General features: G+C 40.8%; 1 protein-coding gene across 1 annotated transcript in view; it reads left to right on the forward strand.

Moving 5' to 3' along the window:
• Positions 1-219: 219 nt before the first annotated feature.
• Positions 220-21882, forward strand: part of bcar3 (BCAR3 adaptor protein, NSP family member) — a 45007-nt gene continuing 23344 nt past the window's right edge. The window contains exons 1-4 of the mRNA XM_080032581.1: positions 220-382; positions 9429-9627; positions 11190-11444; positions 17598-17640. Of these exons, the coding sequence (XP_079888707.1) occupies positions 9437-9627; positions 11190-11444; positions 17598-17640 (489 nt within the window). The 5' untranslated portion in view covers positions 220-382; positions 9429-9436. The remainder of the gene's footprint in view (positions 383-9428; positions 9628-11189; positions 11445-17597; positions 17641-21882) is intronic.

Here is a 21882-nt window from a genome sequence, read left to right on the forward strand (position 1 = left end):
TCGGGTCAGGGGGGGCGAGGGACCAAGTCGGCTAAAAAAGAAAGAAAGAAAACTCCTCCCAAACACAGTACAGAGCAGGAGGAGGGGCCAACTGCTCGCAAATCACTCCCCAGAGAGAGAGAGAGAGAGAGAGAGAGAGAGAGAGAGAGAGAGAGAGAGAGAGAGAGAGAGAGAGGCAGGGCTTTGGATTGTGCAGTGCTACTTGTTGTTGCCTGTCTCAAGGAGTGTGAGGGTAGCGTCTTCATGCCGGTCAGCTAGTCAGTCAACTACTCAGTCATTTTAAACAAACTATGAAAGGGAATCGTTCTGGTAGAAGCATATAAACACTGGAAGATCATTAAGAGCAGGGATCACGGAGAGGAGATAGGGTCACACTTGACAGGTAGGAAGTGAAAATCTGTGTGTTTAAGTGAGTGGGCATCTGTGTGCAGTAGCCTACAGTAGGTGTGTGTAGGAATGTGTGTGTGTGTGTGTGTGTGTGTGTGTGTGTGTGTGTGTGTGTGTGTGTGTGTGTGTGTGTGTGTGTGTGTGTGTGTGTGTGTGTGTGTGTGTGAAGTGGGTGTAAACAACGCAGACAGAAGGTGAGACGGATGACTTGATGGTAAAATTCTCCTCTGGTTGAATTTTTTTCCAGGATGTTTCATCATTTAAATTGAAAGTAAAAAAATTCAATATTCTATTTTCTTCTCTTCTTGTGGCCGCTGGATACTTGACAACACTGTCACGCCTTCTCTTCTCTTTTCTTTTCTTTTCTTTTCTTCCCTTTCCTTCCGTCCACCAATTTTGGTCAAATTGTTTGTTTGTTAATTTTGCTTAGGGACTTTTTGAGCAATGTGTTGCCATCCCAAGGCACTGGGTGTAACTGTGTGGTTGCTGCTGGTATCGGTGGCGCAAACCGTTGAAACCCCAGCAGGAAATAATTACATGAAATATGACAGATAAGATCCTTTCTTGTTTCCTTGTTGCTGAATTAGTTTGAGATTGCTCATTTGTAGGTTAGTTTAAGTTAAGTTTGGCGCTCTAGTGTTAGAAGTTTACTTTTATGTGTAATTGCAATTAAGAGTTTTATTGCCTGATCAGCTTAATAAATTAATTTAAATCTCCAAACCTTCAGTCGTGAGGCCAAACAACATTGATATAATAAATTGTAGATTATGAAACCGCCGTAAGTGTAGCAACTGTATAAAACCAAAAACGTTAATGTGAGCCTCTTAATATCTTAACCGAGCTCTTAACTTTCTTGCTCCAAAACCCTTTTGACAGCTTAAGTGAGTGCTGCTCAGATTGAAGCCCTGACCTTTCTGTTATTAGTACACATCTTTAAACAGCAAGCCACCCAGGAGATGATGACAGAGGCAAACATATGTGTGTACATCTGTCTGTGTGTGAGTGTGCATGTAGTGTGGATGTTTTGTGTGTTAAGCAGATAAACTCGCATATCAGGTTGTTTCAGACATTAGTCAGTGTCGTAGTGGCGCTAAATGAGATTCAACCTTTAAATTAATCCTGAAATGTGTCTGTGTCCAGTTCACAGAGCTCGGATTTAACTTTGTGATGGGCATGTACTTGCAGTGTGTGTGTGTGTGTGTGTGTGTGTGTGTGTGTGTGTGTGTGTGTGTGTGTATGTGTGTGTGTGTGTGTGTGTGTGTGTGTGTGTGTGTGTGTGTGTTTATGTGTGTGTGTTTGAGTGTGTGTGTTTGAGTGTGTGAGAGAGAAGGTGGTGTTGTGTTACTTGCCCCTGTGAGATGAGGTGCTTGGTATTCCAACCATTAACACTATGTGACCGGTGGTCTTCACAAAGCCTGACTGACTGACTGACTGACTGCAGAATTTCAAGATCTTTACCTTATTGCATTATTTACTCTGCTGCACATTTAGTCACAAATTAATTTGCAAACAATGATTTTATATCTGCAAAAGATATGACCAGCACTCTGAATATGATGCAAATAGACCACCCAGCACTGAATAAAGTAGTTTGATTTGTGTTGCACCCACTTGGATCCACTGCAGCATCACTAACATCAATAATCAAGCAACCTCCAGACAAGCTAAGATGACAACAGAAGCACAATAAAGCTAGTTGTAACATCATTTCAAGCACATCTGAAGATATTTAGGTTTTGCCATGAAGACCTTTGTAATTTGATTAAGTTTAAACGCAGCACTTGTGCTTCTGGTGGATGGCTTTTACATGGTTCTTTTCTTGTTTTTACATAACGCTTCTTCCACCACTGACTGACTCAGCTGTGACTGCCGCATGGCGACCATTGACTGTTCATAGACATATTTTTTTTCTAGAATGTTTCTCTACACGTTGCTGTCGCGTGAGAGACAGAGATTCATAAGTATTAAATGGCAGCTACGGCTGTGGGATTTAATAACCGACTCATTAATATGTTGCACACACACACACACACACACACACACTGGTGGGCCCACTCACTGAAGAGCGCAGTAGGACACCTCTCTCTCTTTCTCTAACAAAGGCTGGCTCTGCACAGCGGTCATGTGACAGTTGTTCCCATTGTTCACTTCTGGCCAGGGGTGGTTTTGCTAATGCACTGGTGTGTGTGTGTGTGTGTGTGTGTGTGTGTGTGTGTGTGTGTGTGTGTGTGTGTGTGTGTGTGTGTGTGTGTGTGTGTGTGTGTGTGTGTGTGCGTGTGTGTGCGTGTGCATGCCGTAGCAGGAAAGGCACTTTAAGGGAGCTAGAGGAAACCCCTCATTCCCAAACATGTTTACGTCGGTGTCGTCCTCCCTGCTGTGTGTATAAGTGACCAATAGTTCAACATGTGGCAATTTCTGGTTGAACTACTCCATTTCTTGCATTAAACTAATAATTGGGTATAGTGTGTTTACAGACTTTTAAGATTCCTAACTATGAGATTACAGTAATTCCTAAAGGCACACAGTAAGCCATGGTTCCAATAAATACAATAGGACCTGAGGGATCACCTTATGGACAAGCCATGCTCCCAATCATAAACATTAAATTAAACTAAATTAAATGAAGTGAAATTAAACTACATTTATTGGGGAATTTATGTCCGCCAACCCTTTGAAACAGATTAAGAGAAAGTATGAGAGAGATAGTAAAACAGAGGAAAGGAAACAAGAGACCTATTTGTTTTATTAGTGGGGATCCTTTATAATGAGCTGCCTGCCGTCTAAATGTTTACACTGCCATTTCCTCTTCCTGTTACTCCGCACTTGTTTCCCACCCACGGCCTTGTGTGTGTGTGTGTGTGTGTGTGTGTGTGTGTGTGTGTGTGTGTGTATGTCCAACCCATGGCCTTCACTAGTGTGTCTCACTCCAGAATATTTTGTCTTGTACACCAAAGTCAAGGATAATTCTTCTGATTACATCGCAGGTGTCAATGTTAAAATATTGCAAAGAAGGGAAAGAGGCTGGGAAGCAGTGGAATATACATCTAGAGCTTTATAAATCAACCACGCTTATGTGTCTGCTAATATTAGCACAGTACACACAGTACAGTACAGAACAGAATCAGTATAGCTTAATATGTCAGCCGATAATTCCGAAATTGAAAATAGTGTATCCTGTATTTCCCAAAACAGCTGTTTGAGAAAGATTAACAATTGAAGAAGTCCTTTGTCTGAGCTTAAAATAATTCTTTCAACGATTGTCGACAAGATTGATGGTGCCAGACAGGTTTTTTCTACAATTTGCTAAAATAACATGTCCATAATCAGCAAAAATAACACAAATTGAAATGAAAACGATGTCAAACTGAATAATGCGGCAACACAGAAGGGATAATTCAGAGTGATTAGCAGGTTATCCGTTGTCTCCCTAAATGTAGAAACCCTGGAGTCTGTGGTAAAATGTTAGAACATAACCGTATGCGTATGTTACGGTTATCAGTTCAAATTAAATCAGTTTTGTTTATATAGCCCGATATCACAAATAGCCATTTGCCTCAGTGGGCTTTACAATCTGTACAGCAACGTGAAACCATCTGTCCTTAGACCCTTGACTTACTGAAAAACAACTCCCCCCCCCAAAATAAATAAATAAATGGAAGCAACCTGGACAGACAGAAGTGTACTGTTGGAGGATTTTATGTCAGTGTGTATTACTTGGGAATTAAATTTAACTTTTGACACAGAATTTGAAAGCAGTGAATGTTTGATCAGGTGTAATCTTATTTATTTATTTATTGGCCCTGTCTTTACCTAAGTTACCTGAGTTGTATTGACTGTATCCTGTATATGTTTTACAGGCTTGTGCCAGATACAACAAAGTTGCGTGAGAGTTCCATCCAAACTGCCTTTAAATAGTGGATGAAGGTTCACAAATAGCTTGGAATAGCCTTAGTAGATGGTGATGGCATGTTGGACAAAATCAATAATGGATGAAGTGTAGGAAATGCCAGAGCTCTCTCTTGTCCTGTTTGTATCGTGTGGGTGTATGTGTGAGTGTGTGTGTGTGTGTGTGTGTGTGTGTGTGTGTGTGTGTGTGTGTGTGTGTGTGTGTGTGTGTGTGTGTGTGTGTGTGTGTGTTTGTCTGGCTGTATGTGCCTGCATTTGTGTTTGTGTGTGTTTGTATGTCCTTGCATTTCTGTTTGTGTGCACGTGTGTATGTGTGTATGTGTGTATGTGTGTGTGTGTGTGTGTGCTTGTGATGATGTACGCGCTGGCTGAACAGCTGTAGGGAGGAGAGGATGGGGCAGGGAGAGAGAGAAAGAGAAAGAAAAGGAGTCTATTCTCATGAGAGATATACGGACAAAGGACAGAAAGAAGGTGACGAAGTGTGGAGGCAAAAGAAGAGCTGACATCATGATGGACAGAGAGAAGGAGGGAGGGGATGTCTGTGTGAAGTAAGGGGGGATCGTGTGTGTGTGTGTGTGAGTGTGTGTGTGTGTGTGTGTGTGTGTGTGTGTGTGTGTGTGTGTGTGTGTGTGTGTGTGTGTGTGTGTGTGTGTGTGTGTGTTTTTTTGTGTGTAGGGAAGAGGGGGGTTGAAAGAGAATGGGAAAGATGGATGGAGTCAAAAGGAGAGAGTGGTGCTTTAAAGAAGGACGAAACGTGAAATAAATGGTGTGGAAGTGAGTAGATGCACTGGAAAAAAATGCCTTCTTAAAAAATGAGTTTCAAAAAAAGCAATACATTTCACTTGTTATAAGATAATACAAATCTGCCAATCGAACAAGTAAAAATTCACTTTTTTCAAGATATTTCAAGATAGAAGAGATCTTGAAATTTGCTGGGAATACTCATTTTGAAGTATATTTTAAAAGCATTCGAAAATGTTTACCTGTCATAATAAGCCTGTAATTTCTAAAAGCAGTATTCTTCCCCTGACTTTCCCATAATGCTCCTCCTTAAAAGTGTTATTGAACTTATTTCAAGTCATACATTAGCGGCCCCGTTCTATATTAAAGATAATCACTTGAAGTAAGATTATAAAGTGATATTTTAGCAGCTAGAAATACTCATATCGAGCATTTGTTACTAGTTATAGGAAGAGCTTTTTTTGTGTGATAGTAATCTAATGTAATGTAACTTTATTTGAACAGGGACAATGTACAAAATAAACATTAACCTTGTTTAGAGCAAGGAGAGATGCATTGTACCAGATAGTAAGCCAGCCTTGTAATCCTCATTTTCAATTCAATCGTGTGGACGTCCGTATTATATAGGCTATCTCATTGAAATGCTGCTTGTGAGGTCATTGTGTCCTATTAATTAAGTGTCATGAGATATTTTGACTAGAAATTAGACCAATATACTTGGTAAGATTTTGCATTGTTTTCAGTGTGAGGAAAGATAGATAGATAGAGAGAGAGAGAGAGAGAGAGAGAGAGAGAGAGAGAGAGAGAGAGAGAGAGAGAGAGAGAGAGAGAGAGGAGAGGAGAGGGAAATGGACAGCAGGAGAGAGTGAGTGTGATTTTAACACCTTGCATCCACGTGGAAACGGCCGTCCTATATAGCTCTGCATGAATAATTTATTCACAAGATGAATCGACAAAGTATTCATGTGCGTGAGTGCTGTGTGTGTCTGTGTTGTCTCCTGAGTTAGTCCTTTCTCCTCTGCAGGGGAGGGTGTGTGTCTAGCAGATGGTCAGGGCCACACACACACACACAAACACAAACACACACACACACGCACGCACACACAGACACACACACACACACACACACACACACACACACACACACACACACACACACACACACACACACACACACACACACACACACACACACACACACACAAACACAATTAAGCGCACAGACACACAGTTGACCGTCCCTGTGGGTCCTATAATAGGCCCTTCTCTCCTGTAGTTGTTCTGCCCCTCAGAGGAATCCACACTCTGACCCAGCATGCCTTAGCAGGACTTTTACAGTGTCTTTTGTGTGCATGTGTGAGTGTGTATTAACTTCCCTTGTCACGCTGAAAAAGTCTTGAAGTGGCCAGCTGTTCCCTTCCCTAAACCTTTATTTGCATCTTTATTGACATTCATCGTCACAAGCTGGTGACTCACTGACCCCCTGCTAAAGTTAGGTTTAGTTGGCATTTGACTCTGCGCTACTGAGATTTCCTGTGTTTACTAAGCTTCAATCTCCTCTTAAATATGTAATTCCTCCTTGAATTTATTATCAACAAAAAAAGAGTAGTTCACAATGCACTCACATTAACATTGCCAGCATAATAAACAGTCCGTTTGATATTTTCACATGATAAGTCAATCCGCACTCGAACCTAAGATAAAGCTCTACGTTAAATAACAACATATACAATATTTCATTGTCTGACATGCATGCATAGGCATAGTTAGTTTGGCATAGTCAAAGCAGGGAAACAAGTAGCCTGGCTCCATGAATGTGACACTTAACAAATTGATTATATTTCAGATGGAATCTTATAATCCTAAATACAATAAAACTATCGGTGCACACGTTGGAGCTATTTGCAGACCAACTTTAACTATATTTTAGCATCTCAATAGAGCTTCCATTTTGTACACTCTTTGACAAATCTGAACAAAACCCATGTTATTCCTCTGTTTATCTGTGGCTGACTTGCAAACTAACACGATTATATACTGTATGTAAACAGGACCCTTATAAAACAGTCAGAAGGTGTTTCTGTCATCTTTTGCTCGTGGTCTCAGTCTTTGAACTAAGCTTGGCTAAATAGGTGCTAGACAATAATGGGAGGTAATACGATTTGATAATGAATCTGGATAACCAACCGTCCTGACCTGCTGATGATGGAGAGTTTATATCTTTTCAATCTAACTTTCAGCAATAAAGAAAACAAGCAGCATTAAAAAAAAGTGTAAATGCTGCATGTATTGTCCATTGCGGGCAGTCTTTTGTTGTTCACATGTACATTCTGGGAAACACATGTGTGCACAGAATTAGAGTTCAGTTGTGTTTGGTCATCTATGAAGGATCCTCAGAGGAAAACAAAAGGGTCTAGAATGATAAATGAATATCTGGAAGTGGATTTATTTCTAAAGTTTACTTACGGAACCTCAGTCTACTTTTTTTTCTCTCCTGCGGCTTCCCTTTTCCCTCTCCTAGTCTCAGGAGGAGATACTGTATTACAGTTACTCTAATACTAAGAACATCTAACATTGTCAGTGGATCCTGTGTCTTTGAAATCAAAATGTTCCGCCATGTTGATCTCCTTTGTTCAAACCTGTGCCTCTTGGTCTGGACTGACTGCCTCTTGGGGCACAGCAGCAGCTATACTACTAGCGCCAAGTCTCACAGTTTCCCTCTGCACTCTCTCTCTCTTTCTCTGATCGTAATCAGGTTATCCAAACACAGACACAATAACAAACACCAGCATAGTTGTTCTGGTCAGATTCACAGGATTGATGAGATCGGGGATAGGCAAGTATATCGTGGCAAATCTCGAACTATCCAGCCAAAATGTCTGTCAGTCGATTTCAGTTGGAACAGTATGACTAACTGCTGGGTGGTGAGTGATTCAGAGAAGATGATTACATGCTGTCCAGTCATCATCGCATGGCAGGGGAATTTATCAAGAACCCGTCAAAATGTTTTCCGTCGGTGCCAACCCCATATCTGTCCTGTTCCTCTCCTGTGTATTTATATCTGTCCGTCAGGAGACAAGATCTATGCCGACGTGGGCCAAAAACAAGACATATGCGGTGTTGCTTTTTCTTTAGAGACTGGAGTAGAAGTTGGTTTCAAGTGCTCTGCCTAAACATAAAGAATTTTAAGTTGTTGATCAAAAATACTGCCTCAAACATTCGCACGTCCGCCAATAGCTAGGTGCATTCACCCTTCTTGTACAATATCATACTGCTCTCCAAGGAGTTATTATTGGTTATGATACTTTCCTCAAGTCTTTTGAGTATTGTTCGAAATATCTGTGTTGTAGCTTTGAAAATCTCACTACTTTAAGACTTTGTAAAGCCAATTTAAATATTTAAATGTTGAATGGTTCAACTCCAGAGCAGTTTTATTTAATTTAGCAAGATGTTTTCCATTGCAATTACTGAGAAACGATGTCAAATATTTTTGTATGGTGATAAAGTAAAACAAATTGTAGGGACAGTGGTATTTCTTCAAACATTTTTTAAGTTAAAATAATCAATTTAAATATATTTAGGATTATCTTTCAATACAATTTGACCTCACACTCAATCTCTACAGTATTCAACCCATGAATGCTTTTAGGTTTTAATCGAATCGGACCAACACATTGAATATATTGGCTGATTTTTCTTTTTCCTTGTGATTTTGCATTACTCCTTTTATAACATAACACATCTGATTGAGTGAGTGTGTATGTTGTATGCATGTCATGATGATGTGTGGGGATATGTGAGCATATCGCTGGTGGTGATGGTTGCACCTGTTGCACTCTTTATGTGTGTATCGTGTATCATAATAATTCATCTCTGAGTATAGTACGTCAGTGTGCGTTTCGGATCGTATGTCTTCATAGCCATGTATTAAAGTATTCCACCTCACCCTTGTGTTACACCCTGTCTTGTGTTACAGTGGTTACGTAACTGTGCTCCCCTGGTTAGGTTAAAGCATTCCTAGAGGAACCCCGCCCTGTGAGGTTAATTACTGTCTTTTCACTGCATTTTGATAAAGGTATCAACATGTATATACGCACAGTACTTTGTCTGTAGAAAGATGATTCAACGATTCTGGAGAAAGCTGGTTGTCGAAATCACAATTTTTTGTCAAAATATCAGTGAATATCAACTCCTGATCCACTACCTTTCTGTACTTTGTGTGCACAAAAAAATTCCAGTCTTATACACAGCGCTCTGTAAACCTGCATGTTGCTAGCTATACGATGGGCCCCCTTTCTGTGTAGCCTACATATATTCTTTGTTTAAATAGAGGTTTAGTGCTGGTAGAAGACAGGATTCAAGTCGTTGATGTATATTTTGTGTTTCTTTACCAGAGTTGAGGATGATGGCAGAGGGGCGTTTTGCCAGTCTGCCCCGGTCCCTTCACGGGCACCATTCCCTGGCAGGAGGCAGTGCTCGGCCCGGGGTCCCCTCCACCTCCCCGGGGGTCCACGGCAGCAGCAGCAGCAGCTCCTCCAGGCGGCTCCAGGCCTCCCTAGCCTCATCCATGGACCTCCTCAGCTCCAGACCTGGGTGAGTAGTGTAACCAACAGGGGCAAGCAGGACAATAAAAAAACAGGTCTTCTAAGAATCAAGCTAAACAAGAAAACTGTATTGGAACATTTCTTTCCTGTGAGGCAACTTAGGTATATAATGGCGCTTTTCCACCGCAAATGTAGCTCGACTCGACTCAACTCGACTCAGTTTAACTTGGTTTGGTAGCAGCACGGGTCGTTTTCCACCGAAAATAGTACCTCCTGAACGTGGGCGGGGTTGTCGTAAGGGGCTGAAAGCCTACTCCGGAGCAAAGTAGCAAAGCAGAAATTACGAGCAGTTGTTGCACTATTAACTGAACCAACCGCCAAAAACACGGATGAGAAATGTTTAAGAAAATACTCCCCTTGTATCTGTTTGCTAAAAGTAGTAGAATAATATTGCTACGGGCCGTTAAAAGGGAGGGTTTGTGTCCTGATGTGTGACTGCCACACAGCTGTAGGGATGCGTCACGTACATCCCTATGCACGTAAACACGGGCATGATAAAGTTGACTGTTAAGTGCTTGTTTCAGGATACGTGTTTTCAAATGCAAGCCGTGTCTCAGCCTGAATATTTTATTGAGGTAATCAGTGCAGTCCGAGGCTTGTAATGTAATCGCTCGCTATCATGTCTGTCCCAGCTTGCTGCTATAGGCTATTTAGCCTAGCTGCTATGTCTCCTCTCGTATGTTCAAAGTAACTTCCCCAACAGCCAACACAACTGGGTGAGCTTAGCGAATATATGGAGAGAAAAAAATCGGGTCTGTGATGCAAATCAAATGAAAGCGAGCCAAAGAAGGCTGCACGCGGCGAGACAAAATACACATAAAAGTCCCGGAGAGTTGTTGAGAATCAAGGGGAGAATAATCAACAGAATGAAGCCGGCAGACGGTAGTCTCTGGCCAATCAGCGGCCGGCCGTCTGCCGACGTCACCTTTTAGCTCGACTCAGCTCGCTTGGACCCTAGAGCAAGGCGATACTAAAAAAGCAGCCGCTAGCAGGTACCAGGTACCATGAAATTGCGGTGGAAACGCCAAAAATGCGAGTTGAGTCGAGTCGAGTCGAGCTGATACCATGCGGTGGAAAAGCGCCAGAAGGCCCTTTTACCAAATACTATATTTTGTTAGATTGATAAGCAGGAACAATGTCAGAAAGTTGTATCTACTTCTTCTCTATTCTTAGGTGCTGTTTCTACAATAGTTTGGGTCAATCTTTAAGCTACAACAACATGTGTTCTGTGGACGAACCCACAAAACCATAATTTCCTCAGAAGGGAAACTACATACTTCCCCAAAATACCAAGTATGTCAGGCTAAATTAGAAGGAAATGTGAAATGTTTCCATTTGACATTTAGCAGACATAAACATAGCATCTACAATATCCTATTCTATGTGCATTAGGCCGCATAGTAAAGCTTCAGTGAAGTGCTGGACCAAGTGGAAACAGTACTAAAGTGAAGCTGTCAAAGTTTGGAAAGGTTTCTCTTCACTTTAATCTTACTTATGTGGGATTTTTTTTGACCTGACTTACAATACCTCAAATGTTTCTCTCTCCTATAGGCTCCCTCCAGGCCAGGGCAGCGGCCTATCAGATCTGCCCGTCTCCAGCTACCAGCAGATCTCTATTCACGGAACTTTGCCACGACGCAAGAGGGGCGGGGCCAACATCCCCCATGGGACCTACACCTGGGACCCAAGAGCCAATCACACGCAGCCTATCATTTGCGGGAAAACGTCACCTGCTTCTGCACCAGTCCAACAACCCCTCACCTCTCCACTGGTCCAAAACATCAAAGATGATTTTCATGGTTACAGGTAAAAGCTTGAACACACAACGAGGTGCTATTGTAAAGTCGTACAGGCTCTCATTCCAATCTAGACAATACACTTCACCTATTGATTGACAAACTGCATTTTTAATTTGGTGGAGTCAGCGATGTGGAGAATGCAAAATCAGTGAATATCTCCTCACCATCCGTTACCTGTCCGTACTGTGTGTGTCTGTGTGTGTGTGTGTGTGTGTGTGTGTGTGTGTGTGTGTGTGTGTGTGTGTGTGTGTGTGCGTGCGCGTGTGTGTGTGTGTGTGTGTTGTGATCACCTGACGCTCGCCATTTCTTTTGAGGACTCAGATAAAGAGATTGGAGTTGGATGGGGAAAAGTCTCTGAAGTCCCCGAGGGGGTCTAGCAGTTAGCTCGACTTCAGAGGGAACACACACACACACACACACACACACCTCATCCCTCATCATGTCCTCCCATCTTTCAATCTCTAGTGTAGAGTTACAACAGACTGTATCTGTATCTGTGTGTGTGTGTGTGTGTGTGTGTGTGTGTGTGTGTGTGTGTGTGTGTGTGTGTGTGTGTGTGTGTGTGTGTGTGTGTGTGTAGCCCCCAGCAGTTGGGTTACCTTTGTAGGTCAGGGTGTGGCGGGACAGATCACAGATTACTGGGGAGCTCTTTGTCTACTGTCTCTGTCTTCTCTGCCTCCATGCTGGATACATTTCATACACCGCTGACATCCAGGACAATTTGTCCAGGTCAAATTTAACCCGGGCAGGTGGCTAGAAAAAAATCGCTAGTGTCATCCTCACGTACTGTTGCTTTTGAATCATTTTTGATAGAGTAAGTGCCATTTTATGGTTACTGTGGACTTCTTACGTTTTCAATGTCAGCAAAATAACTTGAGAGTAAAGTGTGTCTGTGACCCTTAAGGTTCAGTTTCAGCTCATATATCAGCTTAGCGAGTTGAAAAAAGAAAAAGCCAGAAAAATAAGTAATTTTTGGCAAGTGGGTGTTGTTCTTTATAATCAGATAATGTTGGCCGCACTGCAAGCTGTCTGAAGATCAAAGAGCAGCACTCAGAAATAATTATATTAACCCACTAATGGCCCTGTCATTACAAAGGAGACGTAGATATATATCAATTTACTTGAGTGACAGCAGGTATGAGCGATGATTTGAAACACACATTTCACTGTGTTCATATTCAGTTGAACTTTGAGTTTGATTTGCTTGTTTTAATTATGGACTAACTCAACTTAATGGATCCATTTGAAAAAAGTTTTTAAGATTAGATCAGATTGGATAAGGTCTGCCCTTATTCATCATTAAGACGGGAAATTAAAATTGTTATAGCGACAAAAGGGACAGTAGTGCAGCAGAGTAAAAGGCATGTTTAAATAAGTGAACAATGTTAATATACGAACATTAGTAACAGTCAGTTAAAGTAACTGCACCAACTACCAAAAAGTAGTACCAAAAAACATAAATATATCAAATTTAAATTTGCGTCAAAAAATGTGTCACTTTGACTTTTTTTGCAACGTATATCTTCATTCATTGAAAACAACTTGTTTTCCACACACAGTTCACAGTTGAGTTTTTTCTATAAAAAGATTAAAGCGTGTATATCTCCAAAGGAATGTAACCACTGGCCGGCCGCTCTTGACTTTCCATTCCTCAAGTTGTCGTCTGACCCCTGACCCCTGACCCCTGACCTCACATTGCCCCAGCTTCCAATTGGTCAGTTTGTTTTTCTGTTGATCTCTGTGGGCAGTCCAGCAGACCACCAGGTAGTGGAGGAAGAAGAAAGAAAGAGTGGGGTGAAGAGAGAGGGATGAGAGAAGGATGGAGAGAGGAGAGACGGTGGGAGACTGTCGGCGCATGCAATTTATCCTTTCATCGACATAAATTGACTCGAGTTAAAACCCGTCTGAATTCCACATGTATCTGTTGATTAGATGTGATATAACTACTCCCTTTAATTTAGATCAAATTAGTCGCATAGCTTACAACAGTCACTTACTGTAACAGAGGCGTTTCAACTGTTTTGTCACTCTTTCAAATTGCTAAATATTGGTATATTCATCAATTAAAAAATCCAAACAAGCTCATACCTGATAAACAATTGCCCATGATAACACATGTGACAACCCAAAGGAAGGAACAACAGTATTTTGTTATAGAACGAACGATGCCTAAGTGCTGCAATTCCAAAGGAGTATGGGAGATGGATTAGTATGGTGTAAAAATAAACTTAAATGGATTTTCCATTTTAGGCCAAGTGAAAGCACCAGTTCTATTTGTGCTGTAGTGAAATGTTTAAAAAGGTCATTAAGATTAGCACTGAAAGATGAGTTTGTCTCTCTTTAGAAACCAGTTATGGAGGGTGTCTGTGATTGATTTTGGACTTTTTCCTCAAATGGAAACCAGGTTCATTACCAGTCACTAAATGGGTCCCAAAATCCTTTAACACACTCATTTTAACAAGATTTTGACTGTAGCTAGTTCACACTTGTGAAAGTGATGAACAGTATACTCATAGATATCCCTATGAAGACTTTATTAACTAGATTTTAGAGTGTGCTGTTTTCAGGCACTATTATCCCACAATGCAAAGCAAATGAAAATCGTTTAACTGTGCTGTAGCCCAGTCTCAAACTACATACAGACATTTGCTAATATAATAATATTATCCAGCTAATATACAAAACACTTATGTGCATTTTGTAATAACAAGAGAGAACCTATGAATGAAGGACATATGGAACATTTAAAGTTAGCTTCACAAATAGACAGCAAAGTGCTTTTTCCCGAGATTGAATACTTTGGTAAGGTTTTAATGGAATCGTTTCACAATTTTCTTTACATTTTGCCTGGCTTTGAGAATGGCTTTTCAAAATGTTCATACAGCCTTTTTGAGTATTTATTTTTAAACTTTTTCACTGTGGACACCCTAAATACTGTAAAGCATATCTAGCCGTAATTCATATTAGGGAGGAGATTCAAGTAGGTGGTGAGACAGCTGAAGGAATATCTTGGAAAACAGTAAAAACAATCTATATATATTTTTTTGTTACCCTTTCTTCTTTTTAGTAATGGCACCTACTAATGGCACCTACTAAACCTACTAAAAGCAACTATTACCTTTGCTTTGAATCTGTGGATCTTCTATAATGAAAGCACACTGACCTCTGTAGGCAGCGTGCAGACACTGCATGTTGCTTGTGAACTCTCTCTCTCTCTCTCTCTCTCTCTCTCTCTCTCTCTCTCTCTCTCTCTCTCTCTCTCTCTCTCTTCTCTCTCTCTCTCCTGGTGTAGTCCCTCTCTGGAGCCAGCTGTGGTCGTGCTGAGTATTGTGCGGTGAAGCTCAAAGAACAACAGTAGCCAGAAAAAGACTGTGGCCATGTGTTACCTTCTGCTGCCCTCCCTACTCTTGTTGTATATTTTGTTCCCTCTCACTCTCTTCCACTCTTTCTTTCTTCTTTGCTCCATGTGTTGTCTTCATTGTAGATCAGTGCTGTGGTTGTAGATGCAGAAGAAGAACAAAATCCAGTGTCAGATGCTGTTTCAGCAATATGGGCAGAGAAGGGCAAAGTTAGCTGTGGTTAGCTCTTGTGTAGTCTGGAATGCCTGCTGGCCATTTCACTCCCACTCTACTTTGTTTCGGTCCTTTTTGTGCTTTTAAAACGTCATGTCGATAGAATAAAGATGTAGAGAAGACATCCATCAAGATGCCAAGGTACAGAAACCCATCCCTCACCTGACCACATTGGTTTTAAGACACTTAATCTCACTCAGCTCCAGGGCTGCTGCTGTGTTTTTGAGTCTGACTTTTGACCTCCCGCAGCAGAAAAAGGGACTTTCCCCTTCAATTGTAGTACGTTGAACTGCAGAATGCTTTATATGGGAGTTGTCTGGTATGTGGGGATTCTCGTTACGTTCTCACTTCAGACTGGAGTGCCAGTGCAGGGGTAACGAGGGGGCAGGTGGTTGGTGTGGTGAAGTGTTAGGGGCCATCAGAGGTCCAGTCAACCACTGACTCAAGCCAAGAGACACATATGAGTACAGTAAGGGGTCAAAGTCAACTTATTTTGGTTTACGTTTGAGGCCACAGCAACTTCCCGCATTCTTCTTTCTCTAAAGGCCCCTTCACTTTCTTGGTCGTCTATCTCCTTTACTCTCGGCAGTGGTGAATATTAAGGAGCTGAAAAACTATGATCACCTGTCACTGATCATCACTGTAAGGCAAATCGACAATAATATTAAGCTGCACTATTTTTTAGATGCGCCATTCAGATTTCCAAATGGAATTGAAATTCCTTGTAGCATATCATATGTATGTGTGCCACTTGTGATGTTGCATGAAACTATGTGGAAAAACAGGTGTCAGGATGTCAGGACAAAAAACATTAACATTTAAAGACATCACATGGGTTCGCAGATATTTCACTTTTGTTTTCTTATTATTTTATGGATTAAATGATTAAAAAAATCTAAAGATTGTGGATAGATTTAATGGTTGTTAGTTGCAGTTTAAACATGAATTAATGACACATTTGCAACAAACAAAAAAAACACCAAGCTGGTGTAGCTGAAGATAGGAAAACATAAACACATTCATTCTATAATCCAATAAACTATTTCTAGAGCAAAAAAGCTTAAAACAAAAATGGTAAGGTAAACAATTATTGCTGCAGTTCTCCTGGCACCATCAGATAAAGCTGTTCAGCCAACAACAACCACCCATGATCTCTGTTATGAGAACAACTGAGTGTAGCTTTGTTGATACACAGTGATGTCAGGTGATGTTCGATCAGATCTGGACAGTTGCCATTTACTTCCATAGGCCCTGCGAAGTGAAGTGTGCAGCAGCTCCTGAGAGTGATGGAGACCTGAGGCCTGATCACTCCACTCAACATTGTTGTGAATAGAGGCTTCTGTTCAGTTACAGACTAAATCCCCACTCATTATTTGGGGCCATATTAAACTGAGAGGGCTTAGAGCTAAACATATTTGGTTTGCTAAGTAATGGACTGGGCTAATATTCCCGTGGGAACACTGTTGTAGGCTTAAGGGATTTAAACTACCAACCTCGCTAACGTAGTCGGGGATTTGAGCTAATTACCTCTTTCACTGAGCCCCTGGCTGCAAGCTTCCTGTAGAGAGAGACTCTTAGCTAACAGTTATACACTCAAGTACTAATATTCAAGGAAAAAAGCACAGTGAAAAGAAAGGGGGTACACATGAGTGAGGACGACACTATAAGAAACTCATACTGCTGGTCAAAACAAACACATTTCCAAATACAGCACCTGAAAATGTTGTCTTCAAACAACAGTATCTAAGAAAAGACAATACATTTGTATCTATGGGAGTCAAGGGAACACAATAGAAAATGGCAACCTTCTGTTGGATATGGTTGTAGACAGTTTTTTTTTGGGGGGGGGGGGGGTGAAGAGGGAATCAGAAGAAATGCCAAAAAAGAGAGAAATATGGTGCTGTTTGTATGTGTGGGCTCTAACCTCTCTGTGAATTTGTCAGTGGACTCAGAAGGGTAGGCGTGTGGCTGCGATGTGTATTATAGTGGGGGAGGAGAGAGAGAGAGAGAGAGAGAGAGAGAGAGAGAGAGAGAGAGAGAGAGAGAGAGAGAGAGGGAGGCCACCTCAGTCAGACCATGAGTGAACATGTTTACCACTGACTGAGAGAAAGTGAGTGAGAGACAGTCACATGCGAGAGAGAGAGAGAGAGAGGGAGGGAGAGAGAGAGAGGTTCAGATTGAGTGTGAAGCAGTTCAGTGTGAGTTTTTCTTTTTTCTTTCAGAGGGACCCACTCTCAAAGTGTTCTGGGAGCAGCGTTACCACCACAGTTAACTCTGTACGACATCATTACATTTCTAGCGTGTCCCTTCTGGGTGTATAGCATATGGCTATACTGTATATGTGGAATTTTTTTGGGGGGCCGGTGACATCCATCTCCACCTCCGCTGAACTATCTAGTCTCCTAAAAGAGCTGAGCTGTGTTTGAAACCCTTGAGAAGCAGCACCAGCAGTCAAGAAACCTACCTGACCACAACACAACCAGCTCAACAGTTTCTATGTGTAACAGGAATCATAGGCAGGAACCGAGGATGTCCAGTAGCAAGATGTGTTCACTAAACAGGAGCATGTCTTTGTCTGTGTTCCCCAGGGAGCCTGCAGCAGGCCTGGACGCCACGGTGGACTATGTTAAGGTAAGAACAACTTAATGTGTTTGTTTGTTTGTTATTTACAGAATATATCAATCAAATCTAATCGAATGCACTTTATTTGTTTTGCTGACACATTTTGCTGCCTTTGCAATATAAATTAATACATAGAAACAATAAAACAACAATAACAATCTTCCATTAAACTAAGGTGCCTATCAATGAAAACCACAGACCATATACTGTATATTGCGCATTACATAAATTGGAACAGAACACGGTGAAGCGATTGCACAACCCATACAGTTACAAGAAGCATTATTTTAATTGATAATGCTTTTTGATTAAGGTTGGCAACTTGGCACAAATGCGTTTTCAAAACAGTTCAGTCTGCATTTGGGGAATCTATATCCATTCAAACACAACTGCTGCCGTCACTATTACTATTGTAACTGACTTGGGATCGTGGTGGATTTAGATGTTGCTATCAGTTTCTTATATTTAGGGGGCCAAGCCCGAGCAGGAGCTGGGACCGCGTTTTGCAGAGCAACGCGGTTCCCAAGCCCTGCTGGGCAGGGAACCCTATTGTTTTTGTAAGGATTATTATTATTCTATATATTATGCCTTCAGAACTGTAAAAAATGTTGCAGTGAAATAGATTGTTTACCGATCATTTTATCAATGCACAATGCATAATGCATATGTACAAAAAAGCCATAAGATTTTAATTTGATTCAGTGAATTGTGAATGGATTTGTTGGGGCAGGTCTGCTCTGAATAGTGTTTGTGGTACAAGCTGTACCAATGGCTGAACACTGTTTACTTGAAATGTTGCTAGGTTAAAATAAAGTTTAAAATATTGAGGTGAAATTTCAAAAGATTGATTATCCAACTATAACCATCATTGGCTGTACTTTGACCAAAACTGGCTATGAAATGATCTTCAGCACTGTCTACACAGGCTTCAATATAGACATCCCTCATAGAGAGAAGTTAACCCAATAAACCCTGAGCTCCAAGGATAATGCATCTATAAATCATATTTCTGCGCCTGTGCTTGTGCTGTCAGCCTGCTGTAAATCATATCCATATAAGCAGCACCTGAGTCCCAGCTGTCCTCAGTCAAAGAGGCGTGATGACAGAGAGGTGATCATTCAGTTATCACAATATCATTTGGCTGACATGTGATATGTTTTACTGTCTATGATTCTTTATGATCTGTTTCTCTCTATGCCTTTGCCTTTCGCTGTGATACTCTACACAGCTTCTGTAATCTAAGGACATTAAAAACACACACCTAAAAGCCAGGGCTGAGTATCAAACCTTAATCTGTTTTGTTATTCCAACCAAAGGGTTTACACATAACAATGACTATCAGAAATATTTCCTGATTGGGGTGCTCTGGTGGCGTAGTGGATAGAGCGTGCACCATATTGGTTCCGGCCTTCGTTGCAGTGGTCGTGGGTTCAAATCCAATCCGTGGACCTTTACTGCAGGTCATCCCCCCTCTCTCTCTGTCTCCCCATTTCAATTCTGTACTATTAAATCAAGCTTGAAATTGCCCAAAAAATATCTTCAAAGAAATATTTCCTGATTTAAAACCACATTGATACATTGATTCTACATTTCAGCTTAATAATTGTGTTTAAAAAAATTGTATTTAGCAGTGACTAATGTAAGACAATTTTACTTATTTGAGTTACTTTAAAAAAAAATATTTTTAATTGATTTGATTATCTAATGATTTCATCCAAGCCGGATAACCAATTCAAAAAAGTTGAGCAAGGCGCAGAGAAAACTTGTAATAAATATTTTAGCGTTGAGGTAAATCTGGGTTTAGCCACACAACTTGTACACAACAGGGTAAATCCGATATTCAATCCTCTGGTGCAGAAAGCTGTTTGCACAATAGCGACATGGAAACTCTACTTGTTCAATATGGATGAGCAGAAATAGAAAGGCAACGTGTAGAGAAACACTTTCATACTCAGCAACAACATAACTTATTGGTGCTGGACCTAAATATATCTGAGCTCAAAGTTTTCATTCCTTTTAAAGATAAATCTTAGCAGAAGATACGTCTTCTTGGCAAATAAAGCGCTGTTTTTAAAAAGCGAAATTAACACATTTTGCTTTTAATTTATAACATATCTGAACCTTCCCATGGTATAATAAAATCTTCCTACACCACTTAATTACAAGGTGAAGCTAAAGTAGTTAGATCTGTGGCTGGGACCTCCCTTTGGGTTAATCAGTGGAGACACCACCATGAAGCAGAAATGACTTGTCAAAATCTTATCATATATCAAATATAAACATTGTTTTAACAGTGTATATTGATCTTAATTTGAAGCTTACTACAGATGCGTACTGCAATTGGGGTTTTCCATTTCTTCCCCATGTGTTCTCCATCCATTAGCTCATATGTTTGGATGCTAACACCTCCGTCTGAAAAGCAAACTCAGTCCTTCCCACGAGAACAGGTCAAACATATGGACGCTAACCACACACACATGCACACACACACACAGATACACACTAACACGCGCGCACACACACACACACACACACACACACACACACACACACACACACACACACACACACACACACACACACAAACACAGCATTGTGTGTATTCCTTTGGTCAATTTAGGGTTGTGTGCTAGTGTCAACAGACTGTGTGTGTGCTGACCGCAGAGGGAGCTACTGTATCCCAGGTATTATATAATAGGTGTGAAGTGAAGTGTATAGCTGCCAGCTCTGGTTCTGCAGGTGTGTTTGCATTTCCAACCGTGGTTAAAAAATAAAATGAAAACACGGCCATATGTCCATGTTAATACACACACATGCACAGTGTCCGGGTGCTCCCTGTCATTTCCTGGAAAGGGTCAAAAGTACATCAGCATTGTTTAGTGCGTTAGGGCCTTCAATTATGACAAGTTCAAATGTGATAGCTGTTTGTATAGGGAAGGGAGTGTTTTTTGAGAACAATCGTTTGTAGGTATCCCTCTCTTGTGTGACTATGGGCCAATTTATTCGGCTGATTTGCAAAGCTGTTTGATGTTTACATTCTGGTAATTGTCTGATTAGCTTGTGTCACTTGCTAACATTACATCAGATGAGGAAATTAGGCCAAAAGAGAAAAGAAAAAAAAATTCAATCTGTGAGAGGGATTAGGGATTAGTAGACTAGTACAACATTACAGAGAAGGGGGTTGTTGTACACTGCAGCAGGTCATTTGGCAACACCTTTTCATTGTGGGTTAAGATCTAAACACTGAGAACTCTCGCTTTGTTCACTGGTTTGAACAAGGAAAAATATGATTACAAATATTTCCATTCACAATTTAAAGTTAAGCCACATTCAAACCTTTGAATGAAATGGAGAAGATAGAAAGATGGATGGATTTATGGATAGAAAGATAGATATATGGATACTCTGATGGAAATTGAATTGTTTCAGCATTTAATAATAATAATAATAATAATAATAATAATAATAATAATAATAATAATAATAATAATAAAAAGTCAATTGTTCATGCAAATATGCGTTCTACATTTCTTCTTCTTCTTCTTCTTCAGAAAGCGAAATACCCTTTTGATCCTTTGTGTTTCAGAATGAACACAACTCTCCTTTGATTCTGACTTTTTCTAAAAGACTCTCCCTCTTTCGCTCTCTCTCTCTCTCTCTTTCAGTTCCCCTTGCGTTACCCCTTATGAAAGTGCTTCAAGAAACAATAATGCTCTGTGTGTGTGTGTGTGTGTGTGTGTGTGTGTGTGTTTGTGTGTGTGTGTGTGTGTGTGTGTGTGTGTGTGTGTGTGTCTTAACAGTATGCAGTACACACACACTCATAGTTAACTAATACATCAATTCAAGTGTCCACTTAATCCATATACAGTATTCATGAATGTATTTCTCTCTAACAGGATTTAGTGTGTCTTGAAGTGCCAGAGGAGGGAGCACTTAAAAAGTAAAAACGTACTCTGTTACACTCTAGTGGTCAAACGTAGGCATTGCAGTATGAAACTGTCAGACCTCAGAGTTGTATATTGATCAGTAGTCAGGCAGATAGGCGTATTAACAGCAGTGGGACATATATCTGGATCATCACACCAGTCTGTCAGCATCACTCTAAATAGGACCGAGGCAAACAGCCAAACAGCTGGTCACACTGCTCACCCACTATTCAGCTCCACCGACCAGCCTGTGTGTGGACGCCAATACCATAGACTGTATATTAAAAAAGAGGTCAATACGCCAGACAGCCAATCGTTCAGTTTG

Source organism: Ammodytes marinus, assembly GCF_949987685.1.
Source record: "Ammodytes marinus genome assembly, chromosome: 8".
Lineage (NCBI taxonomy): Eukaryota > Metazoa > Chordata > Actinopteri > Uranoscopiformes > Ammodytidae > Ammodytes > Ammodytes marinus.